The sequence below is a fragment of the Phalaenopsis equestris genome, unplaced genomic scaffold, assembly GCF_001263595.1.
Source record: "Phalaenopsis equestris unplaced genomic scaffold, ASM126359v1 Scaffold000002, whole genome shotgun sequence".
Taxonomy (NCBI): Eukaryota; Viridiplantae; Streptophyta; class Magnoliopsida; order Asparagales; family Orchidaceae; genus Phalaenopsis; species Phalaenopsis equestris.
Window position 1 is genome coordinate 66550165 of NW_018164444.1, and position 15372 is coordinate 66565536.

Below are 15372 nucleotides of genomic sequence, written 5' to 3' on the forward strand. Positions count from 1 at the left end.
TCATCCGGGGTCGTCCGGACGAGTTCGCCGACGGGCGAGTCAATTCAAGTCAAAGTCGTGTGTGATGCAGTGAGTGTGTGAAGTGTGTCGTTAGCGAGTAATCGAGTCACAAAGGGTTCACCTAAGGCTGTTTGATCCTATAGGAACTCATTTTCGGGCCCTCTGCATGTTGATCCTTAGCCTTTACAACTAGAAGTTGAGTGCTTGGAAACACTCATGCGAGTTCTTCACAAAAATGAGTCAAGAAGTGGCTTGAAGTTCTACGGGAGGTGGGTTCCATTGCTAGTCCGCTAGGATAGTCAATAAGAACTCCTAAGGCTAGATTATGGGTTCTGGGAGTAGGAGACTAAGACCTCACAAAAATGAGGTCAACATTGTGAGAGTTAATATGTGAGATATATTGATATTATTTTTTGTTGCCGATAGCTTTAAAATTTTGAGGTTTATTTTGAAGACGAGACGTGGCTCAAGAAATGCCTCAATTTGGGTAAGGGATATACCTTACCTTGGGATGATGAGGAATAAGTTTCATTGCAATTTTTTTGTAAGAGGCCCACCTCAACGCGTGCCTCATATTGTGCAATTTTAAACAAAGATCAACATTTTTAGTTCAATTTCACAATCAAAGATATGTTCCACCACGTATGATTTATGCTCAAATTTGCTTTCAAATATTAATTCAGATTGTTGTTGAGTTATAAATTCAGGTTCATTATTAGGTTATGATGTAAGTGCAATTTTTTATTTAACATTATCATATTATAATTGCAAATTATCTTTTGCATCTATGAAGTCTTCAAATGAATATTAATCAACCACAATTTCTTTAATAGAATAAAATAAAGGCAATGCAAGAATTTCTGCCATGTATATGACATGCTAAAAAGGAGATTATATATATATACATAGAAGTTAGATTAAATTTCAGAGTATCATATTTCTTGCAATTTAGTCTCTCGAATTTAGAAACTTAATCCATTGTAGTCCTTTCTATAGAAACTGTGCTACAAGATTGATCCCAATTTAGTATTTGAGGGATCATTTTATTTGTTAAGAGATTAAATTCGAGAAATGTGATATTTTCGGGCTAAATTACACATAGTGAGGGGACAATTTGAAGTTTAACATTATATATATTAAGACATGAATCACATGTGCGATAGTTCAAATAGAATGATCCGTTTTAACATTCAAAGCTATAGAGAAAAATTTAAGTAGTTTTTTGGGTGAATCTTAAGCATAGTCCTTTAATGAAACAAGTAGCAGTAACAAAATGGTCTAATAGTAAATCACTTGTAGCTATTGGATGTTTAGCTATGCATAATATTCAAACACACTATACTCACTTTGTTTATAACTTTTAAGTGATCATACAATTTGTTTTTATATTATTGAATGTCAAATATTACTCTTAAAGTTCACATCTCATGCCAACTTATATTGATTTTATTCACCTACAACACATTGCCAAAATAATTGAGTATGCTCTACTAAATAATTTTTTACAACTTCAACATTTTCAAGATGAAGTATGTGTAATGTTCAAAGAATTCTTCTAAATTATTAGTCTATCATGAAAAATCTCCAGGGTTATGCCTCTCATTGAATATCAGAAGATAGTTTTAAATGTCATCATTATTAGTTTATTTAATTAGAACATAACTTTATTGATTTCATTTAAATTAGAATGCATCATCAATTATTCAGTTAATTGGCCAAATCAAGATGTCTTATTTCTAATTGGCTTGGTGATGCAGCCTGGCTTTGATACAAATTTGGTATGGGGCATCATAGAGCCTAGGGTCGGTTTACTTATATGATGTGATATATGGAACACATAACTAGGATTGAAAATTTTCATCTCAAAAGATAACCAATTAAAAGTTATTCACTAACTTATGATGAAAATCAAAAGTATGAAGAATCCTTGCCAAATGATAATGTGCTCATCATATAAATAATAATAAAAAAAATAGTGGGAAATTTAAGACTGAAAATCAACAACTGCATTTGAATTTACCATACAGTTGAAAATTTAGCTGTAATTGATTCGACTAAAAGCAAATTTGCTTGTAAAATCAATCACAAATAATTTAGGAGTAAAAATAGCAACAAAAGGAAGCGACCAAATATAAATTAGGCCTTGCATTGGCATAAGGAGATAATATCCTTGAAAAATTTTTATTTGCCACTTTACCACACTCAAAAGAATCCACATCCAACTAGCTTTTAAGCTTAAAAAAAAAAAAGAAAAGAATCTAGCTTAGTTGGTAAAGATTTTGAAAGTTGTTACCAAAACTTTCAGCTTGAATTCCACCTATATCAAATTCGTGCATCGGTAGTCACCATTCTAAGAAAAAGGCAAATCCATTCTCTCCCTTCTTGTCTCTCCAAATAGAAATTTAAAAGCCAGAATATCAATTTATTATCATGTATGCTAAAGACTCTGATTATACTTTACTTTTTATGCGTATAACTTCCAGCTCCATATTACTGAGTGTAACCTTCCTCTGGACCTTAACTTTAAAGTTGATTGCCTGGATGGTTTCCTGTAGAATTGAGAACTTGATCGTTTTCACATTTCCTTTATTAATGAGCATATAATTTTCACATATTTTTCATTTTCTTGATGCTCGCATATCTCATTTCATTCACCTTCTTTTCCATTTCCTCTTTGGTCCATGGAAGTTGTTCTGCTCACTGTACCTACTAGGTTGGATAAGAACCGATATTGCTAGTTGTACTAAGTTGACCACTTTCATCTGTGAAGTTGACTACTTTCATCTGTGAGTTTGCTGACATAAAATCCTGTTTGATTTCCATAGATAACCTCATTTGTTTTCTTCTGTTTATTACTAACAAAAGAACCCTTTATCTTGTGGCACTTGAATGTTTTCGTCTGTTTGATTTTTTTTCAGTTCTGACTATCTGCTATTTATTCAGATTGTATTGGCTCAGCATTTAATGCAAAAGGGGCGATGCAGTGCCCGAACTGTAGAAAAGTAGAGAAAGGCCAGTGGTTATATTCAAACGGATATCGTTCATCATCTGATTTTGATTTTGATGGGTGGATCACGGAGGATATTTATGATTTAAGTTATTCTGAGCTGGTAAGTTCCTTACAAGGTCTAATTATTTTGTTGAGTGGGAGTGCGTGGGTGCTGATTTTGTTTGGACTGGAATTTAAATTTTCTTAAAAATGGCTTGAATCCATTGCTATTATTTAGTATTTTTCAGGGCATAGTTTCTCTTGGCTTCATTTTATGTGCTGAATGCTGCGGTACCTTGATGCTTTACTAGCCTTCATACCGTAGGAAATATGTGGTAAATCAAACTAATAAAATTATTTTCCTTGTTCTTTGACTTCATATTCTTGTGTAGTGAAAATTAGTTGCATTCTTTACTGACGAGATCAAGTTATTTGTATTTGTTTTTTTGTGATGTTATTGATGTTTTTTTTTTCATTTTTTTAAAATTTTTTATTGATGGAGGACCGGCATCTATGATTGTTCTGAAAACTTTTGACATGAGGTAATTGTTGTGAATTTCAGTTTTACCTGTTCTCTGTTGTGGTACTGTTCGTATTGGTTGCATGTTTGTTAATGTTAAGATTGTGAGTATAGGGGTGATTATTTGGTGGTACTGTATTATTTTAGTGATGTTCAGTGCAAAATAATGTTAGCACCATTTTCACTTGGATGAACAAGTTTCTCTGTTAGCGTGTTGTTAATTCATGAAGAAATGCATATGCAGTATATTGCTTTCCGTCAGGGTAAGGAATTGGGCTGATTTTTCTTGGATAAGAGGGATTGGAAAATCAATTAGAGGAGATTGAAATGCGTTAGTGCTTACCTTCAGGATTTTGGCTATGATACTAACTTAGAGATCTAATTGTCGTTGTTCATCTTCTTGATTCTTCATTTCTTCTACCTTTGCAATTTACTTGATTTTGGATAGAATTGAGAGGGATCTCACAGTTTGAAGGCAAACCAAGCTTGATATGACTTGGTTATTTCCTGGTTGTTATAGAAGAGTCTTATAGCCTTGGGATCTGCGCCATCATGAGAGGTACATGAGGATGGGAGAGACTTCGAGGTTTGGGAGAAACATTAAGAAATATGGAATCAAGGGAAAATGATTTAAAAAGTATCTCACTTGTTGAAGCCAAACCAATTATGAGATGACGTGGGTTATTTACTTTTTGTTATGGGAGAGAGTCACATAGCCCTGCGAATTGTGCCATTTTGAGAGAGACTTCTGAGTGGGAAAGAAACTTTGAGGTTTGGTAGAAAAAACAGGAAACAGGGATTCTCATGAATGAGCTTTTGGTTAGAGAGAGGAGGGAATTAAGGGAAAATTATTTATTTTTAATTCATAATAATGGAGATAACCTAACAAAAATAAGATACTTGTCACGGGAGCATTTGACATGGGATGTGAGTTTTTTCAGCTTCGGACACGGGACGCACGTTCGTGGGTTCCTCGCGATTCCAACAAGAGGGAGAGCCGACCAGCTCCCTCCTTTGGATTGGCCGCCTCCTTTTTGCGGTTGGTCTCATCCTAATTATCCAGGGATTATATACTTTATTTGTGTGTTTAGGTTTTTAGTTTTGCTGGTGTATCTGCCAGGATATTCGTCGGCTACAGGAGTTCCCCTTCTAGTACTGTATTCGAAGGTGAGAAGGTGCTCCAGCTTTAACTCATCTGAAGTGGTGATGATCTCCCAAGAATTGACTTGTGCTTCGGCTGTAAGTCGATTCAGTAGAGATATTTATCCTTGATTTCCCATCCTTCGCAACCTTCCCTTCGCCGTCGACCCCACCTTTCCTCTCAGCCAGAACCACTGGACAACACTTCTGCTGTCTTGTGCAACTCCAGCCGCCAGCCATCACATACTCCACCTGCTGCCATCTTTTCCAACCACTCCCACCTTGCTGTCACTCATTCTAGCCGCCCGCCTTTATTCTTCAACAACCTCGCCTCTCTGCTGCAGCCTTGGCGTAGCCCTACCTTGGTTGCCCCACAGTCCCACGCATTTCTCATCGCTGCCGCCGTTATTCCTGCTCTCTGCCGCCACCCTGAACAGCTGTTCTCGGCTGTTTTCTGTGGCCAGTCATTTTCCTCGTTCCAGCTTGCTGCCATTGCCGCAACACCTCTTTGATGCCACTGTCCTCCCGTGTTGCCGCAACCCTATACCGTCCTTTCCAGCCGTTTTGCTGTTGTCCAGCCTCTCCTTTTTGCTGCCACCACCATTTCAGCCCTCCATCTTTGCAGCCATCACCCCGGCCAGCCCTCCCACGTCACTACCTGCTGTTTGCTTGCTGTCCGACACCGGGGAAACGCCTACCTTGCTATTTTCTGCTTACAAATTGCCTTTTTAACCCCTGCACCACCTTCCAAAACCTCGCCGACCATCAGCACCATCCTTTGGATACACTCTAATTTTGTTTATTTGTGTTTGTTGTTGTATTTTCCCTTTCAAGTGTGTTATTTGTAACTTCCTATTTGCTTTCAGTAATAATATATGCTTTTCCCATTATAATTTGGGTTAACTCAAATATCAATCCTTACCCCCATTTATAGAAATAAGTTTTATAATTTGAATTGAAAATTATTCTTTTCATCAAGCTCAACTCTAATAATTATCATTTAATTGAAGTTTTAAAACGAAACTATACAAAAGGATAATTTCCAACTATTTGAAAAAAATTCTAGTTAAATAAATTCGATTTGAATTTATGGATTAGTCCGACCTAGGTTTAGTTTGGACTTTTTGATTTATACTGGAGCCTTGATTTGTGTTCATTCACGTGCTGTATCAATTCTTAACATTCCAGTTCTTAAATGGTTTATAGGTTTATTTGTTTATACTTTTCATGCTCTTTTATATGTTGACTAGTTGTAATTTTTAGTAAACGTTTGATGCCAAATGAAAACTAATGTAGCAATTTTTTCATATTCTTTTGCAGCCTCTTGGATATCAGTGGTGTCCTTTTGATGGATTTACACAACTAACATCATCATTTGAGTAAGGTCTTTTGACTACGAAGTTATTTCCTCTTGTTGCATTCATTTCATTAAAGACATATCTTGCATTTTTTTTCCTTTCTAATGTAGATCAGACGTTTTTAAATTTGATTTTTTTTTAATTTAAAAAAAAATTAATTTGTAGGATTTTAATCTGTGTGAGTTGGCTTGCAGGTATTGCACATTGTTTTAACAAGTTTTTTTATCCGTGAATCGTTTTTTGGCGTAAATAGAATTATATTATTTCTTTATCTTGATGACTTATATTTGTAGGGAGGCACTGATGGGGTACATGACCTCCGACCTACTACATAAATTTATATAGAAAAATTTACGTATAATACCTCACTTCTCTTATATATTTATACATCTAACACCTAAAATTTAATATTTATACAGACACTCACATACATATTTATATTTGTACTTTAGTGGCATAATCGCATCACAACATATTCTTGATAAAGGTGTATTTAACTTTAAAAGGGTTAATAGTGGCATTTTTTATTTGAAGTTAAAGATTTAAGTATTATGCCTAAATACTGAAGCTTAGGTGTTATACAGAAGAATCCTGGACGTGTAAATATCCATTATGTATTTTTTCATTTATAAGTGCAACTTTATAAGCAAAGGAAGCCATTTTTTATTTGATATTCTGAGCAAGTTGGTGTATCAAAGCAAAGATAATCTAATGTTGTTAAAGTTGAAGATGCCAAAGATAGATGAAATTGCTACTTTGAGAAGTTATTAAATCAAAATTTTAAGAAGAAATCTTTTTAGATGAGCATAAAGATTGTAGTTATGAAGCATATTGTTGATTGATCTAACAAAATGGAGTAGCTTTGATGAATATTTAAAGGCAAAGTTTTGGGTCTATATGATATACTTTTAGAAATCTGGTGATTTATGAGAGATCTTGAGTTAGTTTGGTTGGCAAATGTTTTTAACGAAATTTCAAGTACTAGTGGAATGCATATATATATATATATAATTGAATCTTAAATATTTGGGGGTTGCTAAATAAATAGAGTAGTTTTTATTTATTTATTGGTCATTGTAAAAGGATATTCAAAGTTAAGTTCTTTGATGCATGTTACTGCAGATGGAATAATTTTATTCATCAAAACTCAGCCAAAATAATGTGGAAGTTGGAACAAATATTAAGATTAATAGGGATCAGTTTGTCAAACAAAGTTCAAGTATAAATCTGTAATTTTTTGGACTTTGAAATTTAGAATTAAATCAATATTACTAGAAGATCAGGCCATATATTGACTACTTGGAGATAAATATTACAAATATGCAATTCGACAGGTTATGTTATATTGACCTTGGTTTGGGTATATTTTTTACGACATGAAATAAAAGCAAGAAGAGAACCAAAAAAAGGAAAAAAACTGTATTGCATGATTTGCAATCCCAATTCCGTGTGGCTTGTGGAACCCGACTAACCAACTTTTACTCTTCTCAATACTACGCCCTCATTGATTTAAGTCTTAATACATCTAGGGCCTTGCATTTTGATTCTTGTATAGGTTAGTGGCTGGCCTCTCGATATAAGATGGTATGAAATTTTGTGCTATTCTCAATTCATTATTGTATCGGAGCATTATTCTTGAATTTTTACTCATTTCACTAATTCCAAGTGATCTTACAAATCATTAATGAAGAACTTTCACAACCTCTTACACCGTAATTTAAAAATAGAAAAACTATTCAATCATGGAATATAGATAAACGCGCTATGTTCAGAAATTTACAAATAAGTTTTATATTTTACAGAAGGATTGTACTGGGGAGGGAATGCCAGAACTTAGACCACCCTACATGTTATGTAGCGGATCACTCACAGGTGAGCATGAACTAGCTTGCATACAACAAGAAAGAAGAGATCTGGATGAGCAAGGAGAAATGATGGAAAGTAAAGACTGGGGAGTTGTTGAAATTCTATAGCTCGAGGAATAATGTAGCAAATTCTGGGTTAAATAGGCAAGCTAATTAAACTTCAATCAATACCTAGTAAATAAAAATTCACAAAGCTTACTCAAAAAATAAAAATTTAATAGACTACCGTCTGCTGTACAAAAGAGAACATTGGTGAACTAATAGTAATGCATTAGTAATTGTAGGGTTAAAAAAATTTAATGGTCTGGATTTATATTATTTTAGCTAGGAAACCAATGCCAAAAGCAACATTTGATTTCTGAGAGGTCTTAATAGCTGCATAAAATTTAAGAGAAGCATGGCTTATTTGAATTTTAAAGTGACATGTCACTCAAGAAGCAATTGAGGGTGGTTTGGCACACCGTTTTGCTGCTGCGCGGCACGACCCCGTGATTTTTTGGCGTTTTGGGCGGTGTCTCCTCCGCGGTTTGCCGCGATTCGTTGTGAACGCCGGATGCGGACAGGTAACAGTGGCCCAGCGTTCTCCGCAGGAGCGTGAAATAATTTTTATGATAGTGCCTCACGCTAACCTTTTTGCGAGCGTTCCCCAAACTCCAAAAGCTGCTCCTTTTCCCAATCGTCTCGCATCTTCTCCTCTTCCCGAGCGAAGGTCGTCTCACATCTCCTCATCTTCCCCAACCCTTGTCGAGGTCATCTTCTCGAGCGACGATCTCCTCCTCAGATCGTAGCCTGGTTTCCTCAAACAACGGTTAGATTTTTTTTATTTTTTTCTCAAGCAACGGTAAGTTTGATTTTCGTTGTAAGAGGGGATTATATTTTAACCACTATCAAATTTCCCATTGCTTGTTATTAGTGGAATTTTCCTGTGTGACCTATGTGCTCTTTTTTCCAAATTAATTACAAGTTTCGTTTTTCCTCCGTCTCCTCCATTGGTATCACTTCCAATAAGAAGATGATTCATGTATCATCCAGCATGCATTTTTGACTTAAGAATTGTGTGATATATGTAAATACATAAGTAAATACATAAGAATTGTGTGTTCATAAGAATTGTGTGTTAAGTATGTAAATTTCCCCAAGTTTAATGGATTGCAAGTTTAAATCATATTTAATTGAAGCATAGGGGAGGTGGCATGAGTGTAAAAGTTGATGTTTTAAGTGCTAGATATGTAAAAATTGATGTTTTAAGTGTTAGATATGTCGCTGTCATACTTCTGTTTTAAACAGTTTCACTAAACAAGTGCAGAAGGGTCATTTTTCCCGAAACAGCTGTCTCACAGTTGTTCTCAGACAGCTGCAACATATAGATAACCAGCTTCCCCACAACAGCTTCCCCACAGCAGTTTCCTGGGGTAACGCAGCTGTAGTTGAAAAGCTGAGAAGCTGCAGTTGCACCAAACAGAGCCTGAATAATTTGGATTTATATGCTGCTAACCAATGATTCAATGCCAAATGTAACATCGTCTCCTTGTGAGGTCTTCAGGGCTGCTTAAAATTAAATGGTGCTTTTACTGAACCTGCTTGAAAAAGAAGTTTTGCTTCTTTAAAGTAACAGCCTAATAGTTGAAAGGTCTAAAAAATTGAATGGTTTGGCTATATTTGTTAACCAGAGACCGAATGCCAAAAGTATATCATTGTACTTCTGTTAGGCGTTTATAGCAGCAAAGCCTTTCTAACTAAAAGTAGACTAGCGTGCTTAAAAGTAGTACATATGAAATTAAAAATTGACAGGTGAACAAAATTGATTAAATTTAAGGAAGGTAATGTTGATGATTATTGATTAATATAGTTACTATTAAGCTCACGAATTTTGTCGACTTCAAAACACCTCACCTTGCTCCTTATCTCTGCAAGGAATTCTATAAGTTGCAACATGTTTGTTATTAAAAGCAGTGTTATACATAAACATATGAAATTGTTTATTTACATGCATCCTAAACTGTAGATGTTTTTTTTTTAACATAAAAACATATTTTACAAAAGATTAAATGATGACCTACTGGGCGGCTTTTTCTATAAAATAAAACTTTCGTCGATGTGTTTCTCCCACTATTAGGATACCTTATACATTCCTCCTAAAAATTTTCTCCTTTCTACGTTTAAGTCTTCCTTATGGCTAATCTTTCTAAAAAATATTCTAAAATAACATTTATGTCCTTTGTATTTTGAAATCAGTAGTTTGGTCTAGTGGTTAGCTGTGACATGCAAGTGTCATGTATCTGGGTTAGTGCTTTTTATTTTACTTTAGCAGTTGCGGCATTTTTCACTTGACTGTGCTGATAACCCTCCTGATGCAATCTCATTTTTGATAGCAAGTACTCCGAATTTTCCGTGGATCGGTAGAAAGAGCAAGCTGAACTGACCAAAATGCTAGTCTTTTCCTAATTTTCATAAACATTTCTTCTAAATCTACTGATCCCTACCTCTGCTCCGCCCTCTATCAATCAACTTTCTCTTCATCCATATATGTTTTGCTCTTTTTCCCCATCTCATGTCATCCTAACCTTACTCCCCTCTCCTTCCCTCCTGTCCCTTAATGTAATTTCTCTTTACCTCCATCTCTTCCTCTCTGTTGGGTTCTTAGCGCTGCATTTTCAAAGAGCAATCAGGGACCAGAAGTATCTAAGTGTGGGGCTCTTAATTGTGTAAGAAAATGATTGCTTTACCAACAAGGCAGATAAAAGGTCTGAAAACTCTGGATTTGAAAATTATCATAGAAATGATGTATGTAAAAAAAAAACAATTTTTTAATGTTAATGGAGTTCATTTAATGATAATTAAGGGCTAGGTTAAGTAACTATGTAGCAACATTGACTAGGCATCAGCAAAGGAGGCATTTCCTATTACGTTTGTTTTTTTTTTCCGCCTGATGCTACAATTTATTGTTTTAGTTGTAGACTGACATAAAATGGTAAAATATTGATTGCTATGGATTATTCTCCGTAAGGTCATTCTTAATGTTTCCTTGATGTCTTAATTTAATGTTATTTAGTAATTAGTATATTATGTGGTTTGACTACATGCTTTGTAAACTTTTTTAAGTTTTGGTAGGTAAACTTTTTAGTTCTAAAATTCATAAACTCTTTATTCCTGGACATTCATGTTGAACTTGAAACTTAAATCATTTGTTCCCTAGCACAGAGTTCCAATTATTTTGTATGCATATGCAGTTTGTTTGATTTTCAAAACATTTTATGATGTAATATAAATTTCATGATAAATTGCTTTTTTCTTATATATTTAAATGCCTGTGGTTAAATATAATCTATAAAGAAGGCTTTCGCCACAATCTTTCTTGCTAGCATTATGAACTTAATTTTTTTTTTTTTTTTTGGTTCTCTTACAGGGACATGGAGTCACAGCCAAATTATTGTAAGCTCTTTCTTGATTCTTTATATATTTGGCTCATTGTCTTCTACTTATTTAGACATGTTTCTGATTTTTTTTTTCTTCATTTCTTATTTGGATCCATACTCCGTTAAAGATCATGAACCAATGGGTATTATTTCATTTGGAGAGCACTCAAGTGCTTCTGTTAGCTCCCATATTTGCCCATACCAGGCTCTGCATGGTTTTCCTCATCACCCTATGTCTACTCAGCCTTCCATTCCTTCTGATTCTGTTTCTGAAAATTCTCATTTCCACCCGCATTTAACCGGCCTGGGCGGACAACCACCAGCTGAAGTGCACAACCTTCACAGTTTAACCGAGCCCCCAGGTCAGAACTGGCCGCAGCAACCACCCCCACTTCCTGTTCCAGTGGCTGCTAATTCTGATCAGTCTACATTTCAGTATCGTCTGATGTTATCGAGAAATGATACAAACAATCCACAAAGAATAGGAACTTTCGTCCATCCTCATCCCCCTCATGGGTAAGCCTTTCTCTTCAACATATCTATGAGTAGTATTAACACAACAAAGGTATTATACACAAGTGTCAACAGCTGAAAACTTAGCTCACCATTCAGATTCTGGAGAAGTAAGCTTGTTTTGAATATTTCTATTTTTAGTTAGATAAGTGTCAACATAGTCTCCTGTATTTTTTTTTTTTTTTGGGCGGAGCATTTTAGTCATAGAGTTACTAAAAAGTGTAAATTTAGTTTCCAGACCTCTTTTAATATCGGTTGAAATAGTCTCCAGTCATGACAATTTTAGCCCTATTAAAATAGGTCGGGGATTAATTTAGCACTTTTATAAATTCTAGTATTAAAATGACCTGATATAAATAGTCGGAGACTGTTTTTACACTTGAGTTACTTTTAGCTTTAACAGAAATGACCTTAATAATGTAGTTTGAATTAAAGTTAACTTTTGGGCAGTCTATGAACAATTTGAATGGCTATGCTAGAGAATTCGGTCCATTTTTTCAATAGATATTTGGATTACTACTTTTTATAGTACAGTTAAAGATGCCAGTTAATGAAGGTCTGCATGCATCATCTAATCCAATCCATTCTTAAATATTGAAGGTCTATTTCCTCTCGGAGTGCGAGTAATCTAAGAACTGGATCCATAGCTCCACCGGTACATGGCGAAGTTAGAACCCATTCTAGAGGCAATGCAAGCCACATCTATCATCAATCCATATCCTCTTCGCCCCCCCAAAGTTCCCATTTCCCTCCTAACAGGAGATCCAGGCCAAGGGGAGTAGCTGTAATCTCAACCACATCCTCTACAGATATAGGTGGCTTCCATGGCTTCTCTGTCTCCACCTCCACAAACCGGAGTCTGCAGGATTCCGGCAGGGTTTTCGATCGGTACTACGGATGGGGAAGAGAAGGGTTCGCTCCGCTTCCCTGGATCCCACTTGAGGGGGAATCACGGTGGTGGGGTCCCTTCAACCCCAATCAGGCTCCTCAATCTGGAAGTTTTGCCCAAAGAGGAGGCACCAACAATGAGAGAGCCGTTCCGAGCCGACCGGAAAATCGTTACAACCATCCGCGGATGCCACCGCCTCCTTTATAAGAGATGTGATGCTTCAGATCTCATTTTTCACTTTTCTTATTTTGATTGTCCCAAAAATTTGCATTAAACTGCTTGGCCTTGACTTGTTCAACAAATTATGGCAGTTTCTGCATGGGATTTGTTGATATGGACTGGGTGATGTTCCAAGTGTTCTATATTATAGATTCTGATATGAGGCCCTTTATTTCCTGCAATGGGGCTGTCAGGTGGTGGTGGGATAACTTTTTTAAGCTCTTGAGAAACAAAAAGCTGGATGCAATTGCCAGTTTGCTGCTGATTAGTCTTGTTACTGATTTTTAATTTGAGCTTATTTATTCCAATGATGTGCTGCTGATGATTATTGATGCTGTTCCTTTGTTTTTTGAGTTAATCATTTTAAAATGTGTGAGATATATTTTGAGAATTTATAAATCTAGCCCCAAAAATTTAATATTTATTTTTATAGTATTTGTCTCAATTATTATGAAAGTATGTAAATGGAAAAATGTATTTGGTTTAAAAAGTTTTTACAAGTGATTTTCTTGATGTGATATAAAGAATTGGGGGTTATATAAGTAAATATCAAAATTGTATTAATAGATATGTAAATACATCAGAATTATGTAGCATGTATGCTTATGGTGGAGAATCAGCTGTGCCATGATCAAACCATTGATAAACTGATAAAACATGAGAAGGATGAGTTAGGATTTTATTGTGAATTTTGATATGCATGATTGAGAAAAATGGATAAAAGAGGGTGTATATTTGTAAATAGCAATGTTTTGAGAGCTATGTATGTAATTGCCCAAAAATTTTAAAGATTAGGTTAGATTAAGAAACGTTATATTTAGCTATTAGCAAAGTTCCTTGTGTCGTATATTTGATATATTAATATTATTATTGTATATATATATAGTAAAGCATGCCTTTCTAGTTATTCACGTGCTTATTCTTATCTATTTATATGGTTCATAAATGATTTTATTTATGAGCACAAGAAAAGTTTTTATCATTTCATTATGTTTTGCATTGCTGTGGTGCATTGTTTATCATATTGGAATGTGACAATTTTAAGGGCATATTTTATACTTAATATCTTCATATATACACTTTATAAGAATTGAGCATATCTTAAAATCATATTTTCAAAATTTTAGAAGTAGAGTGTGGGGGTGCATTATTTTTTAGCATAAAATTTATCAAAAAATCATGACATAAATCCTTTAAATCCTTATGTAAATGTTAAGACGTCCCTTAGAAGCAACGCACTGTATAACTTAAATACAGTGAATAGTGTGCAAGAGCCGCTACAACGACGCCCGGGTGTAGTGTCGAATAAACAAGGGTTCCCACATTACGGGAGGATACGAGTAAAGAATTTAGTCCCTAAAAATAATATTAAAATAAGATCATTAAATATAGATACTCTCACAGATAAATTAATGGAATTGGTTGATATTATGTTCATAGGAAGATATATATCTTATGTTTTAAGAAAATAAATGAGTTGGAGAATATGTTAAGAAAATTAATAGTTTAGATTTTAAACTTTTTGGTATTCGAGTAAGTGTCACACTAGAAATGATGTTGGTGTAATTATAGATGAGAGTTTAAAAGATTATGGATTTATCTTTTTTATCGCTATGCTCGCCATGGCAATGCTTAGAGGGCATGCAGTCTTTTAGCACAAGGTATAAAAAGAAAATTTACTCATAATTCTTTTCTTAAATATTATGCTTGGAACTATCCACGTGGTATCCCTTATACTCGATAAGTGTAAAGTTCTAATTTGTTTCTTGCTACTTTGCTTGTCGATGTTTAGCCAAACTTTACATGATGTGAACTTTTAGTAGAAGTCTCAAATCTATGATAATATTGGGATGATTTTGAAGTGATCTAAGGACTTAAAGAAGTAGTAATTGCTAAATCTTGTTGTTGATCTATAAGAGAGTTACAACTCTTAGATTATGAATTATAGCCAAAGGCAACCTAAAATATATTAGCTTCAAGTGCCTTGGGAGTCATTTAACATGTTTCAAACTTTAATTTTTGTGCCTATAATCAAGCAGCTAAAGTACCCTTGAAGGCACACAAACAAAGATGAAGCCATCTAATTCACACAAACAAAGATGTAGGAAATGTTAGTAGTGCACCATTCACATAAAGAATTAAACATAGATGTCACCTTAAATTTGCATCAAGACAACCTAGTCCACACAAAAGGAGATTCCCAACAATTTGCATTATGAATTCTACCCTTTTTCATCACCACTGCCTCACATCCCTCACACTAACACCTATATTTCTTCAGCACTTCTCTTCCTATTTTATTTTTTTTTAAGTGATGTAAATTTATGAACATGAGATTCTTGGCCTAATTTGAAGTTTCCTACCTTTACATTGGAACGAAGCTTGAGTTGTCTCTTTTGTCACCTTCAGATATATATTTGAATCACCATAAGAAGTTTAACAACCAAGCATTAAATTTACTTT

At 34.7% G+C, this 15372-nt stretch overlaps 1 protein-coding gene across 1 annotated transcript in view; it reads left to right on the forward strand.

Moving 5' to 3' along the window:
* LOC110024438 overlaps nt 1–13174 on the forward strand; it is a 34936-nt gene extending 21762 nt beyond the window's left edge. Inside the window, exons 2-6 of the mRNA XM_020724408.1 lie at nt 2944–3110; nt 5970–6028; nt 11279–11304; nt 11417–11804; nt 12402–13174. Coding sequence (XP_020580067.1) covers nt 2944–3110; nt 5970–6028; nt 11279–11304; nt 11417–11804; nt 12402–12897 — 1136 coding nt within the window. The 3' untranslated portion in view covers nt 12898–13174. The remainder of the gene's footprint in view (nt 1–2943; nt 3111–5969; nt 6029–11278; nt 11305–11416; nt 11805–12401) is intronic.
* Nucleotides 13175–15372: the final 2198 nt, after the last annotated feature.